We start from the raw sequence: 18097 nt of genomic DNA, 5'->3' as shown, positions 1-18097 counted from the left end.
GGCAATCCTTTTTATTCAAGCTGCTGCAACAGTCTCATGTGCAGCAATGCTTTCCTCGGTAAACACCAACTCTCCCCTGAGCTTCTCCTCTCCAAGAGGTGTCAAGAAGAAATACGAGTGTCTCCACACATATATCTTCTCAACATATCCATAAGAAACCATTGTCTTCATAAATATTTTCAAGTGTAAGTTTGAAATACCAAGCATCTTGTGCTCGCCAAGAACCGTGTCCTCAAGCAGCAATGCCTTCTTTTCGAGCAGCAGCCTCTTCACCTTGTACTTGTCTTTTGTAGGAACCAGAGTCATCTAAAATTATACATGTTACAGTCGATCACTTACTTTTTCACCCCCCTGCACAATTTTTTATTTGTTTGTTTGCGTGAATAAGGTGCTGTGCCAGTCCCCATGGGATATGCAAGCGTGATGCTTGTGGTGTCAACAGCAGCATATGCTTTTGTTGTTTATGTATTGGCGATAAAGGTAGGTTTTTATTGTAATTTTAGCCACTTGTTGCTGAGCCCGATGCCACAGAAAGTCTTTTGATTATTTTTTCATCAGTGATTGTTTTCATTGTACTTATGGTTCACATGGTGCTGGGACAACAGGATGAGGAAAGGAAAGCCATTTTTAAGATGCAATAAATGGATTTGGTGGATTGATGGTGTGTTTTATTAGATGCGTGCGATGCATTGTGTTCTTTGCATACTGGTTTTTATATTGAATGAAGGCTTGCGGTTCCCTCCAAAATAAAATACTTAATACAATGATCGGTAGACAGGGATGAGTATATCAAGAGGATTGGTCCGAAGGCTTATTGGCAGCCATGGAGCGGGTTTCAAAGCGATATATATGGAGAAGAGAATGACCAAGGCACAGTTGAAGGATATTTGCATATCGTCTGTGGTTGCTGTCGTTATGAATGAAGATGTGCCTGTTGGTGTTGGAGGCCTTGTTATTGCAGGATTGAGCAAGATTTTGTCAAGAAAGCTAAAGTATTTGTCGGAAGAGTGTGGAGGAGTGGTGCATGCAGTATGTGAGGGATCAGGAGAGAGGGCGAAAAAGGCAAGCCAAGGAGTGGCCAAAGAAATAACGCTGGGAGTGGAGGAACTGTGTATTGATGACGAGATGATTGATCCAGAGGAGTTTGTTGTTCTTGGCGAGCGTGAGGATGTCGATGATGTGGCAATAAGCATGGATGACATGAGTTTTGGAGCAAGCATGAGTGGAATTTCGCATGTTGAGCAGATGAGGGATGCGGATGACGACGGATCTGTGGGAAGAAGTACAACGGATGTAACACAGATTCCGATTGAAGAGTATAAGGAGAAGAGAAGAAGGATAGTGGATGAGGGAGAGACGGAGTATGATGCACAAGCGTTTAGGGAGAATCTGCGTGACACAAGAGATATTGTGTGTATGAAAAGAATGGATTTTGGAGAGGTGATGCGATCAAGGCTGTTTATTGCGCCTGAAATTCTGTGTAGGATTCGAGACGAAGGTATGATGCACAGAGAGAGTGTTGAAGGGGTGCGTGATGAGATGCTGGTAGATTCATACATGGATATTAGCTTTAGAAATGAAATAGAAACAGACAATGAGCATAATGAGCATAATGATGTGGACAATGAAGACGAAGAGAATGACATAGAAAACTACTTTGAGATTAGCGAGCTGGAAAAGAGTTTTAATTTTAATAATGTTGTTGGAGACAAAAATAGATATGAGAGAAGCAAATCTTTTTTTTGCCTTCTGAGCTTGCTTGGAAAGGGCACAGTGATTGCCGATCAGATAGAGCCATATGGCGTGATTGAGTGCAAATTGTGCTAGAAGCTGGTGTTGTGTGTTTATTAAAGTTTTTTGATCTAGTAATTGCACGGGTGCTTCAGATGTTTGCAGAGATGTATAATGCGAATTGAGAAGAAGCAAGGAGCAAAATTTGAACGTTTGAAAAAATAACCCCGGGAATGGAGAACATCGAACATATTGTGGTTGATGCTACGGGACATGTTGCAGGCAAGCTTGCAGGGAAAGTTGCAAAGCTGCTTCTGAATGGAGTGAAGGTGAGCGTTGTTTGTGCGGAGAACGCGCTACTGATGAAGAAGATGGAGGTAGCAAAGGCCAAATTTAAGGAGTACCTGAACAAGAGGTGCATTGTGAATCCAAGGAGAGGGCCGTTCCACTATCGTGAGCCAAAGATGCATCTTGCGAAGATGATCCGAAGGATGATTTCGTACAAGAAGTGGCGTGGGAAGACGGCCTTGACAAGGCTGAGTGTTTATGAGGGGATTCCAGCAGATTTTGAAGATTGCAAAAAGCACAAATTTGCTAAATGCATGCACTACTATCACAGCATGCCTCATATGAATGTTTCGCTGGGAGATCTCTTGAGTGAATTTGGATGGAAGCACAGAGAGCAAGTCAAGAAGCTTAATGAAAGGGTACGCGAAAGAGAAAGCTTGAAGATGATGAAGAGGGAGGAGGTTGAGAAGCAATGCAAGGAGATTAGGGAAACAGGGGACTTCAACGAGGAGGTAAAGAGAAGAATGGCGATGTTTGCCTGAATCATTAAATTCTTGATTTCTTGAGCTGTGTTGATTATTTTAAGGTGATATGAGAAAGTTTTAGCAACCCTTGGAAAGGTGGATGCAGGACTATAAGAGAAGCAGTTACATAGGCCGGGAGTTGCGGTTCAAGTCGGTAAAGCAGATGTGTGTGGAGTATACGAAGATGAACAGTAGGTATATTCAAATATCGAGTAGAATATCGACAAAGGCAACGATGAAGCTCTGTGACATTACTGGCCTTCCAGCTTTGTACAGATGTCCTTACACAAGGCTGGCATATTATGATTCTTCGGTTTATAAAAGAATATGTGAGCTTTCAAGTGAGAATGTTCAGAGATTGTTCAAATTGAAAGAGTTTGGAAAGACGCTTGTCCCGTTTAAGAAATGATGATGCATTATACATTTTGTATATATCAATGGATGCATGAGTAGATGTTGAACCAATGTGCTTCTATACCGCATGTGTATGTGATCATCACAATGTCTGTTGGCATTCTCAAAATAAATAAAGATTATGAAAGCCAAATAAAAGCTTTAAGGAATACTAGGTTTTATTGGGAATGCCAATGGAATACATTAAACTAAATGAGCCAGTTCCACACTCGACAGGATTTCCTACAACCAGTGACGCAGATGGCACAAAAAGATTGTCTTCTTGATGAAAGATCACATTCGATTGGATAATGTTATAACAGCTTTCAAAACTCATCCTCAAAAAAGGTGAGTCTGACGCACCTAGCCCACTTCTATTGAACGGCGTGTACTCTCCATTTCTGGTCATGTAGTCTGCAATCAACAGCAGATGGCGTGCATCTACAGATATCCCATACACATCAAATACTCTTTTCACCTCATTGACTATTGAATGCCTTGCTGCTTCTATTCCAAGAACCTGGTACACATTGTAAATATCATTTGATTCGGAATTGTATATATCAATCACATCCAGTAGATTGATTGTGTTTCTTGAGCAGACATTTACATTGCTTGCTAATGAACACAAATCCCTTGTTTCAACAAACAGCATATTTTCAGATATGCTTGCCTTGGTTATTCCAGCAATCTCTTTTACAGAAATATCCGGAAGAATCGATTCAACAAGCGAAGGAATCATCTCATTCATTCCAGAAGGATACATAATCTCAAACGCAAGCACATTTTTTGTTTTTCTTGTAAAGTTAATAAATTCATCCTCTGCACATTCATATTCATCATCGTTCACATCATCAATATCCTCACTACTGTTTTCGTGGTTAAACACCACATCATTCTCAAAGTCAGACGAGAATGCTTCTTTCGCATTCACTTGATTGTCTGTGTCGTTACTGTCTGTGTCTTCATCGCTGTTGCTATCGTTGGCTTTTTCTTTAATATCCTCATTTATAGCTTCAGTATCGCAATCATTTTCATATATCTCAGATTCTTCTTGACTCTCTGTGTCTTTCAATGTTTCTACTATCCCATTGCTAGGATTCATGCATGTCAGGCTCTTTAGCTTCCTTCTAAATACTTTCATAAATTTCTTGGCCAGTGCTTTTGCTGTCAGTTCAACATAGCAACCTACTTCAAACTCCATTACAATCTTCTTTTGGAATACTCCATCAACTATAACAATCTCTTCGTTCACACTAAATCTCGTTATGCAATCCTTTAGTGTCACCCTCTTCAAGCACTCCACTATGTCAAACCTCACTTCATTCTTTATAGGAACACTTACTATGGGTGTCTTGATGTTCTTAGATGATGTTATCAGAATCTCTCTAAGCCTTGGGATTCCAAGCGTCATGTTCTTTGCCCCAACACCTGCAAGATGGAACGTGTTCAGCGTCATCTGAGTAGAAGGCTCTCCTACGGACTGTGCCGCTAATACTCCCACACACTCTCCAGGATTAACTAGTCCATTTATGTATCTTCCTGTTAGAAAATATCGGAACCTTTCATCATCAACTTCATCAAGCATCTTTTGGAACCTTCGAGACACCATCTCATACTTACCACATCTTTCATTAACACATGAGTTTCTGAACAGCTTTTCGTTCTCCTTGTAGAATCCAAACTCCTCCAAATATCTGGCTTTTGTACTATCAATCCCGTCTTCGCCATACATAAACTGTATTGTCTTGTTTTCTGTCCTTACTGACATGTCATACTCAACCTTCATCCTTTCCATGTGCTTCACGAGGCATCGCTGCAGATACCCAGAGTTTGCTGTCTTTACTGCTGTGTCAATCAACCCTTCCCTACCTGCCATGCAATGGAAAAAAAACTGTGACGGGGGAATTCCCGACAAAAACCTTTCGTATATGTATCCTGCAGAGCAAGGATCTGCATCAAGGCGTCCAAAGCATGGCAACGTCTTTCCGCTAGCCATCACAGGAACCCTTTTGCCTTCGAGCTCCTGCTGCCCCAATCCCCCAGATATCTGGCTCAGGTTCACAATCGATCCTTTTGCCCCTGTCATGACGATCAGTCCAATGTTATTGCTTGGAAAACACTTCTTCTGCCCAGATGGCACCGACACATTCACTATCGCAGAAGTCACCTTATTCATCTCCTCTCTCATCACCGAATCAATATAATTGATCTTGTCAGAATGTAAGTAGTAGTCCGGATTTTCAGACAGGAACTTTTGCTGAACTTCGGCAGCCTGTGCATTTTTTATCCTCATCAATTCCTTCCTTGCCATGTCTGCATCAGGTGAAAGCAGCAAATCATCAATGCCCACCGTAATCCCATACATAAGCATATACCGATTAATCACCCTGCCAATATATGTCATGAGATCGTTGCATGCAGATCCTCCCATCACCTCCGAGCATGCATGAATCAGCGACATCGAGCTTTGTCCCAGCGAGCTTTTATCCAGCACACCCATAAGAATGTCTCCATCCCTCACAACAACCCTTTCTTCCTCTATGTGTCCTTTCCAGAACTCTTTCCTGATTTTCGTATCAATCTGCATGCAAATCTTGAAGCCCATATTCTTGATAATTGTGGAAATCACTTGCTTTCCAGAATACAGCTTCTTTGGTTTGAGTATGCAGGGCCGTTCTAGACTGATCCGTCCACTCGGAAGCCCACATACCACTAACGAAAAGTAGACCTCCTGTGTAAAGAACGAGTCCTTCATCGTAAGAATCGTTGCACCTATTATATAGTCCTGCATGAGTCCTCTTATCGGGCTTCCATCTGTAGGCACCAGATAGTTGAAGTCATTCATTAGTATGAACCTTGCTTCTGACTCTGCAGCGTAGCTCTGTGGAAAGTGAATGTTCATCTCATCGCCATCAAAGTCTGCATTATACGACTTACAGTTCACATAATGCATCCGCAGTGTCTTTTCGCCTTTGAGAACCTTGCATTTGTGTGCCATGATGCTTACTTTGTGAAGTGTAGGCTGCCTGTTAACCAAAACAACATCTCCATCGACCAAATGCCTCCACACTACCTTATTTCCATCAAGAATCTGGTTTGCAAGTGCATATCTTTTGTCCTCAGGCATATGAATCAGACTTAGCAGTACATCCTTATCCTGGACATACAAGCAGCCCGGATAGCTCGCTCCATTCAGAACTGCCTTTCTAAGCTTGTCTGCATTGAATATGTTCACCTTTTCCGGGAACGTCAGCTTCTCTGCAAAAACCATTGGAATCCCAATCTCCCTGGTTTCAAGATTCGGATCAGGCGATATCACTGTACGCCCAGCAAAGTTAACTCTCTTTCCCATCATGTTCTTTCTGAACAGCCCATCCTTCCTCTCAAGAACTTGTTTGTATCCAGATGGGGAGACTAATGAAGTACTTCTCCATTTTGGCATTTTTGCGCTATCAAACAGTGAAAGCACGCATAATTGCAGCTGAGACCAATATGACACATCAGCCATCATCATTAGATTGGATCTCAAAACATCGCGCAGTAATGCATTGTCCAAGCATTCCGTCTTTTTGTCATTCACAAAAGAGACTGGACGGAACCTGTTTGGTGTAACAGCAACATTCTTCATAAAAAACATCTTGTAGTTAGAAGAGCAAAAGATGGACATAAGAAGATCCTCCTCATTCAGAAACAAATCACAAAAAAGCTCTTCGATTGCTTCTGGCGAAAAGAACTCAAGATCCTTTTCCTCACTGCCTCTTTCGTTGTCTCCCTTGAAGTCCTTGAACACCTTGAGAGTTGATCCAGCAACAATCTTTGGGTTTTTGTATCCGCATCTTACACACTTCTTTCTGAATGCTATGCTTGAGAAAAAATCATTTGCAAGTGCCTGATGGCTATCTATCATTGAGTTTGTCTTGCATACTTCAGAGGCCTTGACTTTTTCCATTACAGTATTGTAGATTTCATTCTCATCCTGCACTGTATACAGATTGTCTAGCCCACTGATGCTCACTCCATTTCTGAGTAGCGAGAACTTGCAGAACATGATGAGCCTGTCGTGATTTGTGATCCGAAAATTCCTGCACTTGAGGCAAACAGCCTTCAGAATAGACATCATCTGCTTAAATGCCAATGGATTGAGAATCACCTTGCAGAGTTTTATGTGTCCAAAGTGCCCAGGACAGTTGAAAAACGACAGATTGCAAGTTTTGCAATTTGATGCCAGATCGATCGGGCCCATTCTCAAGTCATACAGTCCGCCAGCAACAGGATGTCCAAATCCATCGAATGCATTTATTTCTGTGATTTCAACTGAGCTGAGTTTTTGAATGTCCTCGTCGGTGTAGAATCCAAAAGATATGTGTTTTGGACGGAGTGTAACAGTCATTCGTGAGGGCGAAGTAACAACGATGTTGAATCGCGACGTAGCATAATTGATCAGCGAAAACACGGAATGGGATGTGGCAAATTGGAATTAATGGGAATGCGCGATGTAAAGCATGGTGGCGCAATGGAAGCGCGTTGGGCTCATAACCCAAAGGTTGTTGGTTCGAATCCATCCTATGCTATTTTATATCACAATCAGCAGTCTGCAGCAAATAGCAAACCCTTTATTAAATATAAACAGCTAAGCATAAACAGTAGTGAAGATTTCATCTCCAGATCCTTCTTGGCATTGCTTCCTCTTTCGTCCCTCCACGCCTTTTCTACATTCAGGCTTCTTTTTGTATGTATACACCGTGTTGTAAACCGTTTTTGGCTCGTGGCGTTTCTCCACCGTCTTGATAACTGTCTTTATCAGTGTTTTTATTTTTTCTGGCTCAACAATCTCTTTGTGCCTATGGATTCTGTTCAGCTCTCCATCTGAACTGCTTTCATCTTCCTCATTGATCATTATTTTCCTAATGAGAGGAATGAGCTCGGCAACCACATCTTGCTTCGTAAACTGCGGTTTTTCATCTTTGGGCGGAGTTTTATCCGTAGATATGCTTGAAATAGGTACACTAATACTTTCTGCAGGCTTGGGATGGCCCATATTTGTTATGGTGCTCTTTTGAGATTCCACGGGCTTGGCACTTATCTCAATGCCTTGGGTAATCTTGCATTCTTCACTTATTGCTGAGGATGATGCAGAATTGTCTTCAGATGATACAGGCAATGAGCAGCTCTCATTGTAAGTGGAGTTTTCTTGCATTTTTGTGACAGTAAGTATCGAAACAATAGGCTTGATTATTGTTGTGTATATTATCTCGGGCTGTTCAATCACACTCGGCTGCTCAGACACAGATATTGATTGCTGCACCCCATCTATAGTTTCATGCTCAGGATCGAGTTGGCTTAATCCTAACAAGCTTGGTTTGTCCTTGGAGGATGGCGTTTTTGAATGAAGTGCACTGCTAGGCGATTCTATATAGTTTTGTATTCCAAAAGATGTAGATATAGGCGAGTGGTACTGCGTTTGAGTAACTGTCTCTGTTTTGACGTTGCTTTCGGTTTTGGTTTCTGTTGTTATCTCTCTTATCGTAGTAAGCTTGTAGTTGATTATGGGAATTTCGTTCTTAACTGTTGTTGTGACTTCTCTATACAATGTAATTGGCTTTTCTACACTGACTGTCTTGTAGAATACTCTAGTGACCGTTATGATGCTTTGGCTGTCATATTGCTCCGAAGCTTTTTCGTCTTGTTCTGGAGCAGATGTATTGCCATCGTCTTCCTCTGAGGAAAGTTCAGGCTGCGGATACTTCACAGATGCAGATATCGCATGGCTGTTTCTCTTGCTAGTAGATCGATCTCGTTTTGAAGTGTTTCGACGCTCATCTTGCATTGGTATTTCGAGTGTTCTGAATATTGTTTTTACTTCGTCTTGCCCTGCAGCCGATGTGTTTGGAGCCTGTGCGATCGGCACAGTTTGTGGTGTGATGCTCTCATCGATTACTGTGGTTGTGTTTTTTTCAGAAACTGTTTCAGTCTTTGTTTCAACGACCGTTATACTCTTATATGATACATGTGGCTGGTTATTAGGTAAGTGGTCGGCATGGTCTGTTTCAGTGTTCTGGTCTACATTGTGATGAATGACATGGACCATTGGGAAATTCCTGTCTGGATTGCGATGTTTTTTTTGCAAGATATCATCACATTCGGTAGCACAGGCACCCCCCTTGCAGTTGAGACATCTATTAATGTCCTTGTAGACAACGGCTACGCACTGTTCCTTGTTGCAGCTTGAGTCGCGTATGATTGGCATGTTGAAGCTCTGGAGGTAGTCGTCGTACTCTTTCTTTGGGACGTAGACCGAGTTCAGGCAGTCACTGAGGCCTATTCCGTATTTCTGGCATCTGGCAGCCAGTTCTGTCTGCATTGCATTGATGCATGCAATTATCATCATAATTATCATGCGTGTAGAGTGTTTGTTTTGATACAACAGAATAATATTTGTGACGTGAGTTTCATGGCATTATTGTAAATGGGCAAGTGTACATTACACTGACCTGAGTATGTGATGACCTGCAATCAGGTTCGATAGTCTAATGGATATGATTTCCGCTTTGGGTGCGGAGGGTTCCGGGTTCGAATCCCGGTCGGACCCTTTTTACCCCATGGCGTGCAATATATAAGTATGTGTGATGTATAAATGAGCAAAGACTCTCTGTTACAGCTGTATTTGTGCTCTTGCTTGGTGTGGCTTGAGATTCGTTTCGATCGGCAAGCCCATGGATGAGTGCGAATATACCCTGTGCTCATCAAGCACTGAGCAGGGAGAAATCCCAATAATACACGTAAAACGGTCAAAGATCAAAGCATCGCCGTTTCCAAGGACAAAGTCGCAGATACAGTACATGTACCTTCCAGGGACGTCGCTTTTTATTGGCACAAACACTATTCCAAGGCCATGCGATTATCAAGTTGATGTACTTACCACCAAGCTGAAGAAGAGGCTTAAGCAAGACTTTCCGTATCCGTTTCTGTGCCTATCCATGAAGGAAGACAGGATGTTTTTTGAGAATGGACTCAACCATGTTTGCAACATCAACAATGATGAGCAGATTTGCCCAATCTTCATCAAGGCCATTATGAAAATTGTAGATGTACGTAATGCAATCGAAAGGAGCAAAGAGCAATTGGAAACACGAATTCCACATGTGAAAGATAAGCAAAACGACGGATATGCCAAAATATGCCAGAAATTCATGCATGGCCATCTATTGCATGATGTGCAAAAAAAGCAAAAGAACATCATAATCCGAGACTCTATGCTGTGCAATATGCGCAACAAGGATGCGTACATTCGGTTTACTGTAAAAAGCATAGATAACTGCACATACATTGTTTTTGATGAGATTTACACAAGAGAAGTAAGGTATTATGAGTATCTAAAGATGTATGGGCAGGAGGTTGTTAGGTCTTTAGGCTCTTCCGAAACTAGAATATACACTATTGATGAAGGTACAATTGCAGTGTATTCCTCAACATTATTTGAAAACTCACAGGGAGTGCAGAGACTATTCAGTGGAATAGATGCCAAGAAGACTGTTGAGGTGGTGACAAATAAGGATGATGTAAAACTGATGCCATGCTCCGATACATTGAAAAATGAAGCCAGCATGCTTCTTGGAATTGCACTTGATGAGGGGGTATATGTTTTCAACAACAGAGATGTGTATGAAATAAACACAAACGGAAAGAAACACAGATTTAGTGGGGTTGTGTTTACAGATTTCATCGCAGGCACGGAGATACTCACTGAATGATTTATTCAATGGTTGTTTGTTTTTCACATGCAAAATAAAGTGAAGCTAATTTCCTCCGATGGAAAAGAGTTTTTTCTTGATCATGAGGTTGCTATACAGAGCCAAATCCTGAAAGTATTCTTTGGAAGGCCATCAATGTTTAAGGAATCTGTTTCAAGAACAATAAGCTTGCCTATAAAAGCAAGATACCTAAAGAAAGCAGTTGATTTTCTTGAGCATAAGCATTCGCTCGATCCGGCCAAAGATCATGAAGAGTTCAAGATCGATGACACAGAAGCTTTGGATATTCTTGATATTGCAGCATATCTCAAAATTTGATAAGCCAAGCTGTACGGCCTAATCTATATTGAGCTTCACTACATTTTCATACCTAGAAGATTCTGGGCAATAAGGACATTTGAAGCTGCTTGATGCGCCTTCTCTAGAAAGCACAGTGGCTGCGTCAAAAGAGATTACATGTGCACATTCTAGCATGCAAGGAGGGTTGCTTTTGGTGCACAGAGTTTTGAGTACGGGGCATACAAAAAGAGAGTGGTAGTATGATTCTTTGTGCAGCTGTATCTCTACAGGAAGAGTGCATTCTTCTTGGTCAATCAGTAATTCACCGGATTCCAGGAGCTGTTTCAATGCGCAGGTTCCTGTCATGAAAAGATTTCTAAGATGGCATCTGCTCGGGATATCATCTGCTCGGAAGTATTGTATCTTGAGTGCTTCGATCAATCTTTTTTTGCTTGCCTCAAGCACTGTTTCGATGTTTGTAGGATCAACTATGAATCTAAGTATATGCTTGATTTTCTGGGAATGTAATGGGTAGTATGCCTTTACTTCATTAAGGCAGGATCTCAATGCCTGGTCTGGCTTTCCATTGTGAATTAAGACCAGGAACTCATATAGGCTTGCCTGCAATCCAAGAGCGTTTGGTGCATCTTTGCTAATAAACTCCTTTAAAAGAATAAAAACACCATCTTCTATTTGCAAAGCCATCTTTTTGAAGTATGCATAGCTGGCTTTGACTTTTATTAGCACATCTTTTTCATCCTGCATCTCAGATATCAACACATCAAGAACATCGTCAAGGCCATTCTCAAGGAGATAGAATGCGATCAGGAGCGTAGTTGTATGCCTACTATTTGGATAGTATTGATCACCTATTCCAAGAGCAAGCTCGCATGGATCATGCTCACCGGCTTGCAAATCCCGCCAGATATTGAGAAGCATTTCTTCAGCATTCAAATTTGCATCTGTGTGATGGGTGCTATCTAGAGCATGGCGTGCCTGTATTTCTGATATTAGCCTGTTTGTTTCGGACCTGAGGATCTGGAAATCTATGGTTGGCGGCGTTTGGGCATGCATGAGGGATGCAGGCATTGACAAATATGGATACGCAATGCACCCACAAACAAATGGAAAATGCCTGTGGGCAGAACAACCCGCCGAACAGCAACAAAAGAATATTTACAAGACTTATGGAGGCAATAGAGAATCTCTCATGCAATGATGGAAAGGTAGGCATGCAGCAAGATGGTTGCAACAAGATATACGAAAAGTGGAGTGAGGAGAAAATACAATTTATGAGAAAGTATGGGCACATGAAGTGATGCAGATCTATTGAATTATGGTCATGCAAGTATTTGATCCTAAACGAATGATCGACATAGTATACAATCGTACCTAAATCCAAAGATTCGATGAATGCTTTGCAAGGTAACAAGAACAGATAAATGAAGAAGTGTATGTGGAGAGAATAAAAATGAAGAGAAAAAAAACTAGCCCTTATAAAAGTAGTTCTGAATGGATGCACCAGATATTTACTATGAACACCCGGAGACTAATGTTACTAATAGATCGGGAATAATTCCCGCGCTTCAGAATGTGGTTGCGACAGTGAATCTGAACTGCAAGCTTGACTTGAAGAACATTGCATTGCGTGCCAGAAATGCAGAGTACAATCCAAAGAGGTTTGCAGCAGTCATCATGAGGATCCGCGAGCCAAAAACAACAGCATTGATATTTGCCTCTGGAAAGATGGTGATAACTGGTGCAAAGAGCGAGAAGAGCTCAAAGATGGCTGCACAGCGGTACGCAAAGATAATCCATAAGCTGGGATTCAATGCAACTTTCGATGATTTCAAGATACAAAACATTGTTTCTTCATGCGACATCAAGTTTAGCATCCGATTGGAAGGACTGGCATATGCACATAGCAACTATTGCAGCTATGAGCCAGAGCTTTTTCCAGGTCTAATATATAGGATGGTGAAGCCAAAGATTGTCCTGCTGATCTTTGTTTCTGGAAAGATTGTACTCACGGGTGCAAAGGTACGGGACGACATATACCAGGCATTTGAAAATATATATCCGGTTCTTACACAATACAGAAAGACGTAACTTGTTGCATTGCTTTGTGGGCTATGCAGTAGACTAATAAAGTATTTTATTGTTAGTTTGCTTAAGCATGCATCTGCGTGTGTAATCAGCCAGGTATGACACCTGATATGGTCATGGATAACGATTTTGGATTTGACTGTATCTGCTTTATTCTGAGTATCCCTGTGTAGTCTGTATTTCCATCAACTTCTGTTTGGAAAATGCCGAACGCACGCCCATCTATGGACATTATTTGTTGGTCCTCTAGTAGAGTAAACACAATGTATTCTACAGTTACCGGGACTAGAACATCGCCAGAGTCTGAAGATATGCATCCTATGCTGCCTATGTCTATGATAGAAAACGAAAGTGGTATGGCATTGATTTTCGACGAATAAACCAGCATGTGCGATGCAACCTTTGCACATACAGCCCTCTGTGGATTTGAAAGACATTTTGGGCTGATTTCTACTCCAATCATGGCTCTCACCGACTTGAACTCAGCCATGTATCAGGGATCAAAAATAATGAGCAATTGTGATGATTGACCCCAAGATGGACCTTATCACGGGGTATTTCAGACACACAAGAAAAACGAAATGCAGATGTGAAAGCTCGATCACTTTAGTGTATATTTCTGAAATATCTGATCCAAATATGCCTGATGAGTACTTCGTATGCGATGAGTATGGGTGTGTGCCCATACTTACCTGTGTTAAAGACAATAAGATTTTCGATGGATGCCTGAAGTACAAGCTAGGGAGCAAAAATAAATGCTTTGAGCTTTCTGTGCAGCAATGCAGCGATGCGGGCATTTTGATAAACGGAAGATGTCTCTATGTGCATTCCAAAGACTCAGGCACGCCTACACGGCATTTGATATTTTCAAAAGGAACACTGAACGATAATCACAATCCATCATGTCTGGAAACAGCAGAAAATGAGGAATCGAGATATTGCAGCAGTGCTAATGATATTTGCGAAGAATATCAAAAGTGTTGTTCTACAGGGCATGCACTTATAGTAGCTTCGTTTCTGAAGTCAATAGTACCTGAGTGCCATACAAGATTCTCACATTTTTGCATTTCGAATGTTGAGCCAGTGTATGGGCAGGTGTTGTCTTGCTATATCAGTGGAGTGATTGTTCATCACACTATAACTTCATCAGTATTCTTAAATTTCAACGAGCTATTTTCGAAGCAGCAGTTTTTTACAAAGCTCGATTGCATTCCATACTTTCCACACACGAACTTCATCATAAGTAGCGATTGGAAGCAAGTATACGAGTCGAGGGAGTACGTGTTTGCATACAACTATCCATTTAAGTTTCTTCGGAAGGTATTGGGACTAATTTTGCTGGAAGAGAGGATTGTGTTTTATTCGGCACAGGACTCATCTCTGAAAGTAATGCAGATTCTGGATCTTGTAAGGCCATTCAAATGGCATCATATTGTGTGCATTCCACTTCTTGATGAGATGTGCGAGATTCTTGAAAGCCCCTTGCCATTTATTGTATGCACAAAGAGCAGGATCGAAATAAAAGGTGTTATGCTCGTTGACTTGGACAGCCTAACAATTCATGGGGGTAAACGAAGTAGTATTCCACTAAGAGAGAGCAAAGAAAGCATTGCTAAGAAAAACAGCACTGAGGGCATAAAGAGTTGTATCAGGTCGATCGTCACCGAAGTGACTTTTTGGAGGGAGTATCTGATTAAAAGGCATGGAAGCGAGATTTTGGAGCTGATTGTGGACGATCCTTCTGCATTTATTGGCAAAAAGCACGGGTTCTACTGCGATTTTTTCAAGACACGAATGTTTTTGATGTTTTTTACAAGGATGCAGTCGCATTTATGTAGATATTTGGTAGAGATTGGAAGAGAAAGGTCGGTGACTCTGCTTCCATATGCTGTCTTGTGCCAAGAAGCAAAGCCAACGATTATGAATCTTTGGATTGAGTTGTTCGATGGTGATATGAACCCTGTGATAGATTACCTTTTATGCAAAAACATGCTTCAAGAAGTAGCAGGCGCTGTTTTAAAGAGACTGAGTCACGCAAAGAACCATGATGGAATAAGAAAGGTTATTTCGCATCTTAATGATCCAAAGCACGATGTCTTTATGAACATCAACACTGTTTCTGAGATGCCATGCATAGACTTTGGAGATCTCTACTTCTACAAGGTATTTCATCTGAAAGCATGTGAATGCAGAGCCTTTGAGTTTGATGATGGCAATCCAGAACCAAATTCCAATGGGTATGATAGAAAGAAAATACAATCAGAAATACGAAATATAATAACAAGCATAGATCAAGATGCTTTTGACGAAAGTATAGCAAAATGCAAGGGCTGCACAGCCAAAAGATCCATGATTCTTGTATGTGGCCCTGACAAATATGTATATTTTTGCTTCTTGCTTGCACCTGAAAACATAATTCCTATGCTGAAGTATTTTGGATGCTGTAGTGCATTTGAGAAAGCGCCACAGGCATACTGGAGCACGGTGGTTTACTTTATGTATTTCAATCTTCCATTGAAGGGAGGACTTGCAGGCAAGAAAGTTGATGTTATGATGAAAGAGAAAGAGCTCCCCGAGCTTGGCCTTCGACTAGATGGCAGACCTTTGCTATACATCAACCCATAGCCTTGGAAATGATTGTTCTTCTGTTAATAGCAGTGCTGCTTTACAAGTGCAATACGACACATAATGTATGCAAACTATATTTATTGTCTATAAAGCCATATGATTAATGTCTATATTTGCACCTTCGATCTTATTTGTAATGATGTATGTATATATTGGCACAGTTATGCCATGGATAATCACACTCATAAAAACAGTGCAGGTTACAAAGTCTATTGTAAGTGAGTTCTGGATCTTGTCGGTAAGAAGAGCATAATACAGCGAGCCTACACCTATCGGGCCGAACCAGCCAACAAACAAAGCCTCTTTCAGAGATTTAAGCTCAGGAATGCACTTGTACAGTATCATGCAAGCAAGAGGCCTTCTGATAAATATAACAACCAACGAAATGCCTACATTAAATACAGTGAATTTTTCAAAGTATATCCTGGATCCAAAGAACATGAAGAATGACGTACTTAGAATTGTGTCTGTGATTTCCTGTAGGTTGGAATTCTTGATCTCCAGTATAAACCACTCATCAAAAGAAAACATTATTCCAGCAAAGAATATGCATATTAGCTCGCTTCCTCCAATAAATTCCATGAACGACATGGAGAATACTGTCAGAACAATAGTATGCACGAAGAAGGACTCCATGCCCACCAGCTTCCAAGTGTAACAGTATCTCAATGCCTGTCTTGAAGCAATCCCAGCCAAAAGACCCACTGCTGCAGAAACAAATACCTTGAGGAGCAGATTATCAACAATGAACGAGCGAATGTTGTTTGTAGCAATATTCAGCCCGAGAAACAGAAGGATAATGCCCATTCCGTCGTTTATTCCGCTTTCTGTAGCGAGTAGCAGTCTTATTCTTTCTGGAACCAGCTTGGCAGCAACCTTTCCCTGGATGATGCTAGAGCTCAAAATGGGGTCTGTGGGAGTTAAGCACGATGCAATCGACCATGAGATAAGCTTGCTGTATTCACTCAGTAGGTAAATCAAACCAAATGAAAGCATGCACTTGACCATGCCTACAATAACCACAAGAACAAACACAGACTGCCATTTTGCTATCACATAGTTTTTAGGCAAAGACATTGCCACAGTCATTGTCTGAATACAAAGGATGGCTCTTGAGAAGCTGTACATGACTGTCTTTGAGTATGCATTATCCATGTCCAGAATGCCTAGCACGCTATGGCCAAGGAATATTCCGATTAACACCGAAATCAAAGGTTCTGATAGCAGCAGCTTCTCCTTTATGTATTTCGACACCAATCCAAACACCAAGACAAAGGATGAAGAAGCCAAAAGGAATTTGAAAATATCTTCCATTGCTCTATATCTTCAAGACTGTTATGCATATGCTATTAATGCTTGTTACCAATTAAAACATGTTGCAACTTGAAACAAAAATATGTTATAGGAAGCCCTTTGAGGATTGAGTTGCCATAGGCTTGGCCATGACGCTATATAAAATATTGTGGATCGAGGAGCTTAAAGCAATGAGTGACAATAAACATAAAACAAGATTTATAGGCCAAGGCATATTCATTATTCTTCTGAGTGCTCCCTGAATGTATACTTTACTTTTGAATCATCAGTATTCAGTGCCAACGATATGTCTTGCATTGCTTTCTTTCCAACCGATGCAATTCTTGAAACACCTATGCTGTCTTGTATGATCATCTTGAATTTCGGAGTTTCACTTGATATAAGCTCTCTGACTTGCTCAAGCTTATTCTTACATTCTTCATAAGTTGCCTGAATATTAGCAGCAAATGATAAGCCAAATCCACTGGTGCAATCACCTTCTCCACAAATATTCTTCAACTGATCTTCTGCTGTTATAAGTATAGACTCAACTATGCATGTTTGAGGCGCATTGTTTTCATAGATGTAAGAAAAATTCTCAGAGATTATTTCTACTGATGCCATTGCAGCCAAGTTTATTTCCCTGGAAAGATCGCTTTTATCATCAAAGTCGCATTCTATGCAGACACTTCCTGTTGAATTGCATCCATTATCAAAAAGGTCAACACGCCTTTGCCCACATGCTCCACAAGTAAATACACAAACAAACTCCTCGGGTTCCACTGCTGTAATCCTCATTGTTGTCACCTCTCCTTGCTCACCACATGCAAAGCACAGTAGCTTGTTTACTTCAACCGTTTCTTTTATTTTTTCTTCATAACCACTACTCTCCATGTAGGGGTATCTGACTTTACTTGCTTTCGTTCGTGCTCATCAGCAATGCTATTGTATCATCAGGCTCTTCATATATTTAGGCCTAACAGTACAAATGCTGCTAAAAACAATAAAACACATACACTGTTAAATCATACACTGCTTTAGTAACTTTCTTATATCAGATTAATTATTAATCCATAAAGCACTAACAAAAATATCCAGTTC

The 18097-nt window shown here is 41.0% G+C and overlaps 15 protein-coding genes and 2 non-coding genes across 17 annotated transcripts; 10 read left to right on the top strand and 7 right to left on the bottom strand.

Moving 5' to 3' along the window:
* Nucleotides 1-15: 15 nt before the first annotated feature.
* On the bottom strand, nucleotides 16-306 carry HK407_04g06650 (putative ribosomal protein; the record flags this gene model as incomplete). Its single annotated transcript, XM_060420653.1, has 1 exon — nucleotides 16-306. The coding sequence occupies one exon, from the start codon at nucleotides 304-306 to the stop codon at nucleotides 16-18; it is 291 nt and encodes a 96-aa protein (XP_060277018.1).
* A 474-nt stretch (nucleotides 307-780) lies between these two features.
* Nucleotides 781-1827, top strand: HK407_04g06640 (uncharacterized protein; the record flags this gene model as incomplete). Its single annotated transcript, XM_060420652.1, has 1 exon — nucleotides 781-1827. One exon carries the CDS (start codon nucleotides 781-783, stop codon nucleotides 1825-1827), a length of 1047 nt encoding a protein of 348 aa, XP_060277017.1.
* A 137-nt stretch (nucleotides 1828-1964) lies between these two features.
* HK407_04g06630 (uncharacterized protein) lies at nucleotides 1965-2561 on the top strand (the record flags this gene model as incomplete). The annotated part of the gene is made up of 1 exon (XM_060420651.1): nucleotides 1965-2561. The coding sequence occupies one exon, from the start codon at nucleotides 1965-1967 to the stop codon at nucleotides 2559-2561; it is 597 nt and encodes a 198-aa protein (XP_060277016.1).
* Nucleotides 2562-2643: 82 nt separating this feature from the next.
* Nucleotides 2644-2952, top strand: HK407_04g06620 (uncharacterized protein; the record flags this gene model as incomplete). Its single annotated transcript, XM_060420650.1, has 1 exon — nucleotides 2644-2952. One exon carries the CDS (start codon nucleotides 2644-2646, stop codon nucleotides 2950-2952), a length of 309 nt encoding a protein of 102 aa, XP_060277015.1.
* A 156-nt stretch (nucleotides 2953-3108) lies between these two features.
* On the bottom strand, nucleotides 3109-7329 carry HK407_04g06610 (RNA polymerase; the record flags this gene model as incomplete). Its single annotated transcript, XM_060420649.1, has 1 exon — nucleotides 3109-7329. One exon carries the CDS (start codon nucleotides 7327-7329, stop codon nucleotides 3109-3111), a length of 4221 nt encoding a protein of 1406 aa, XP_060277014.1.
* Nucleotides 7330-7438: 109 nt separating this feature from the next.
* Nucleotides 7439-7510, top strand: HK407_04g06600. Its single transcript has one exon. It is a non-coding gene; the product is annotated as a tRNA-Met (tRNA).
* A 59-nt stretch (nucleotides 7511-7569) lies between these two features.
* HK407_04g06590 (uncharacterized protein) lies at nucleotides 7570-9336 on the bottom strand (the record flags this gene model as incomplete). Its single annotated transcript, XM_060420648.1, has 1 exon — nucleotides 7570-9336. The coding sequence occupies one exon, from the start codon at nucleotides 9334-9336 to the stop codon at nucleotides 7570-7572; it is 1767 nt and encodes a 588-aa protein (XP_060277013.1).
* Nucleotides 9337-9455: 119 nt separating this feature from the next.
* Nucleotides 9456-9528, top strand: HK407_04g06580. Its single transcript has one exon. It is a non-coding gene; the product is annotated as a tRNA-Pro (tRNA).
* Nucleotides 9529-9652: 124 nt separating this feature from the next.
* On the top strand, nucleotides 9653-10690 carry HK407_04g06570 (uncharacterized protein; the record flags this gene model as incomplete). Its single annotated transcript, XM_060420647.1, has 1 exon — nucleotides 9653-10690. One exon carries the CDS (start codon nucleotides 9653-9655, stop codon nucleotides 10688-10690), a length of 1038 nt encoding a protein of 345 aa, XP_060277012.1.
* Nucleotides 10691-10717: 27 nt separating this feature from the next.
* HK407_04g06560 (uncharacterized protein) lies at nucleotides 10718-11008 on the top strand (the record flags this gene model as incomplete). Its single annotated transcript, XM_060420646.1, has 1 exon — nucleotides 10718-11008. The coding sequence occupies one exon, from the start codon at nucleotides 10718-10720 to the stop codon at nucleotides 11006-11008; it is 291 nt and encodes a 96-aa protein (XP_060277011.1).
* An 18-nt stretch (nucleotides 11009-11026) lies between these two features.
* On the bottom strand, nucleotides 11027-12043 carry HK407_04g06550 (uncharacterized protein; the record flags this gene model as incomplete). The annotated part of the gene is made up of 1 exon (XM_060420645.1): nucleotides 11027-12043. The coding sequence occupies one exon, from the start codon at nucleotides 12041-12043 to the stop codon at nucleotides 11027-11029; it is 1017 nt and encodes a 338-aa protein (XP_060277010.1).
* Nucleotides 12044-12093: 50 nt separating this feature from the next.
* On the top strand, nucleotides 12094-12288 carry HK407_04g06540 (uncharacterized protein; the record flags this gene model as incomplete). The annotated part of the gene is made up of 1 exon (XM_060420644.1): nucleotides 12094-12288. One exon carries the CDS (start codon nucleotides 12094-12096, stop codon nucleotides 12286-12288), a length of 195 nt encoding a protein of 64 aa, XP_060277009.1.
* A 193-nt stretch (nucleotides 12289-12481) lies between these two features.
* HK407_04g06530 (transcription factor TFIID) lies at nucleotides 12482-13078 on the top strand (the record flags this gene model as incomplete). Its single annotated transcript, XM_060420643.1, has 1 exon — nucleotides 12482-13078. The coding sequence occupies one exon, from the start codon at nucleotides 12482-12484 to the stop codon at nucleotides 13076-13078; it is 597 nt and encodes a 198-aa protein (XP_060277008.1).
* Nucleotides 13079-13163: 85 nt separating this feature from the next.
* HK407_04g06520 (uncharacterized protein) lies at nucleotides 13164-13565 on the bottom strand (the record flags this gene model as incomplete). Its single annotated transcript, XM_060420642.1, has 1 exon — nucleotides 13164-13565. One exon carries the CDS (start codon nucleotides 13563-13565, stop codon nucleotides 13164-13166), a length of 402 nt encoding a protein of 133 aa, XP_060277007.1.
* Nucleotides 13566-13612: 47 nt separating this feature from the next.
* Nucleotides 13613-15700, top strand: HK407_04g06510 (uncharacterized protein; the record flags this gene model as incomplete). The annotated part of the gene is made up of 1 exon (XM_060420641.1): nucleotides 13613-15700. The coding sequence occupies one exon, from the start codon at nucleotides 13613-13615 to the stop codon at nucleotides 15698-15700; it is 2088 nt and encodes a 695-aa protein (XP_060277006.1).
* Nucleotides 15701-15787: 87 nt separating this feature from the next.
* On the bottom strand, nucleotides 15788-17017 carry HK407_04g06500 (Na+/H+ antiporter; the record flags this gene model as incomplete). Its single annotated transcript, XM_060420640.1, has 1 exon — nucleotides 15788-17017. One exon carries the CDS (start codon nucleotides 17015-17017, stop codon nucleotides 15788-15790), a length of 1230 nt encoding a protein of 409 aa, XP_060277005.1.
* Nucleotides 17018-17236: 219 nt separating this feature from the next.
* HK407_04g06490 (uncharacterized protein) lies at nucleotides 17237-17890 on the bottom strand (the record flags this gene model as incomplete). The annotated part of the gene is made up of 1 exon (XM_060420639.1): nucleotides 17237-17890. The coding sequence occupies one exon, from the start codon at nucleotides 17888-17890 to the stop codon at nucleotides 17237-17239; it is 654 nt and encodes a 217-aa protein (XP_060277004.1).
* Nucleotides 17891-18097: the final 207 nt, after the last annotated feature.

This window comes from Ordospora pajunii, assembly GCF_021821965.1.
Source record: "Ordospora pajunii strain FI-F-10 chromosome Unknown Cg_04, whole genome shotgun sequence".
NCBI lineage: Eukaryota > Fungi > Microsporidia > Ordosporidae > Ordospora > Ordospora pajunii.
This window is presented reverse-complemented; position numbering and strand designations above follow the sequence as displayed.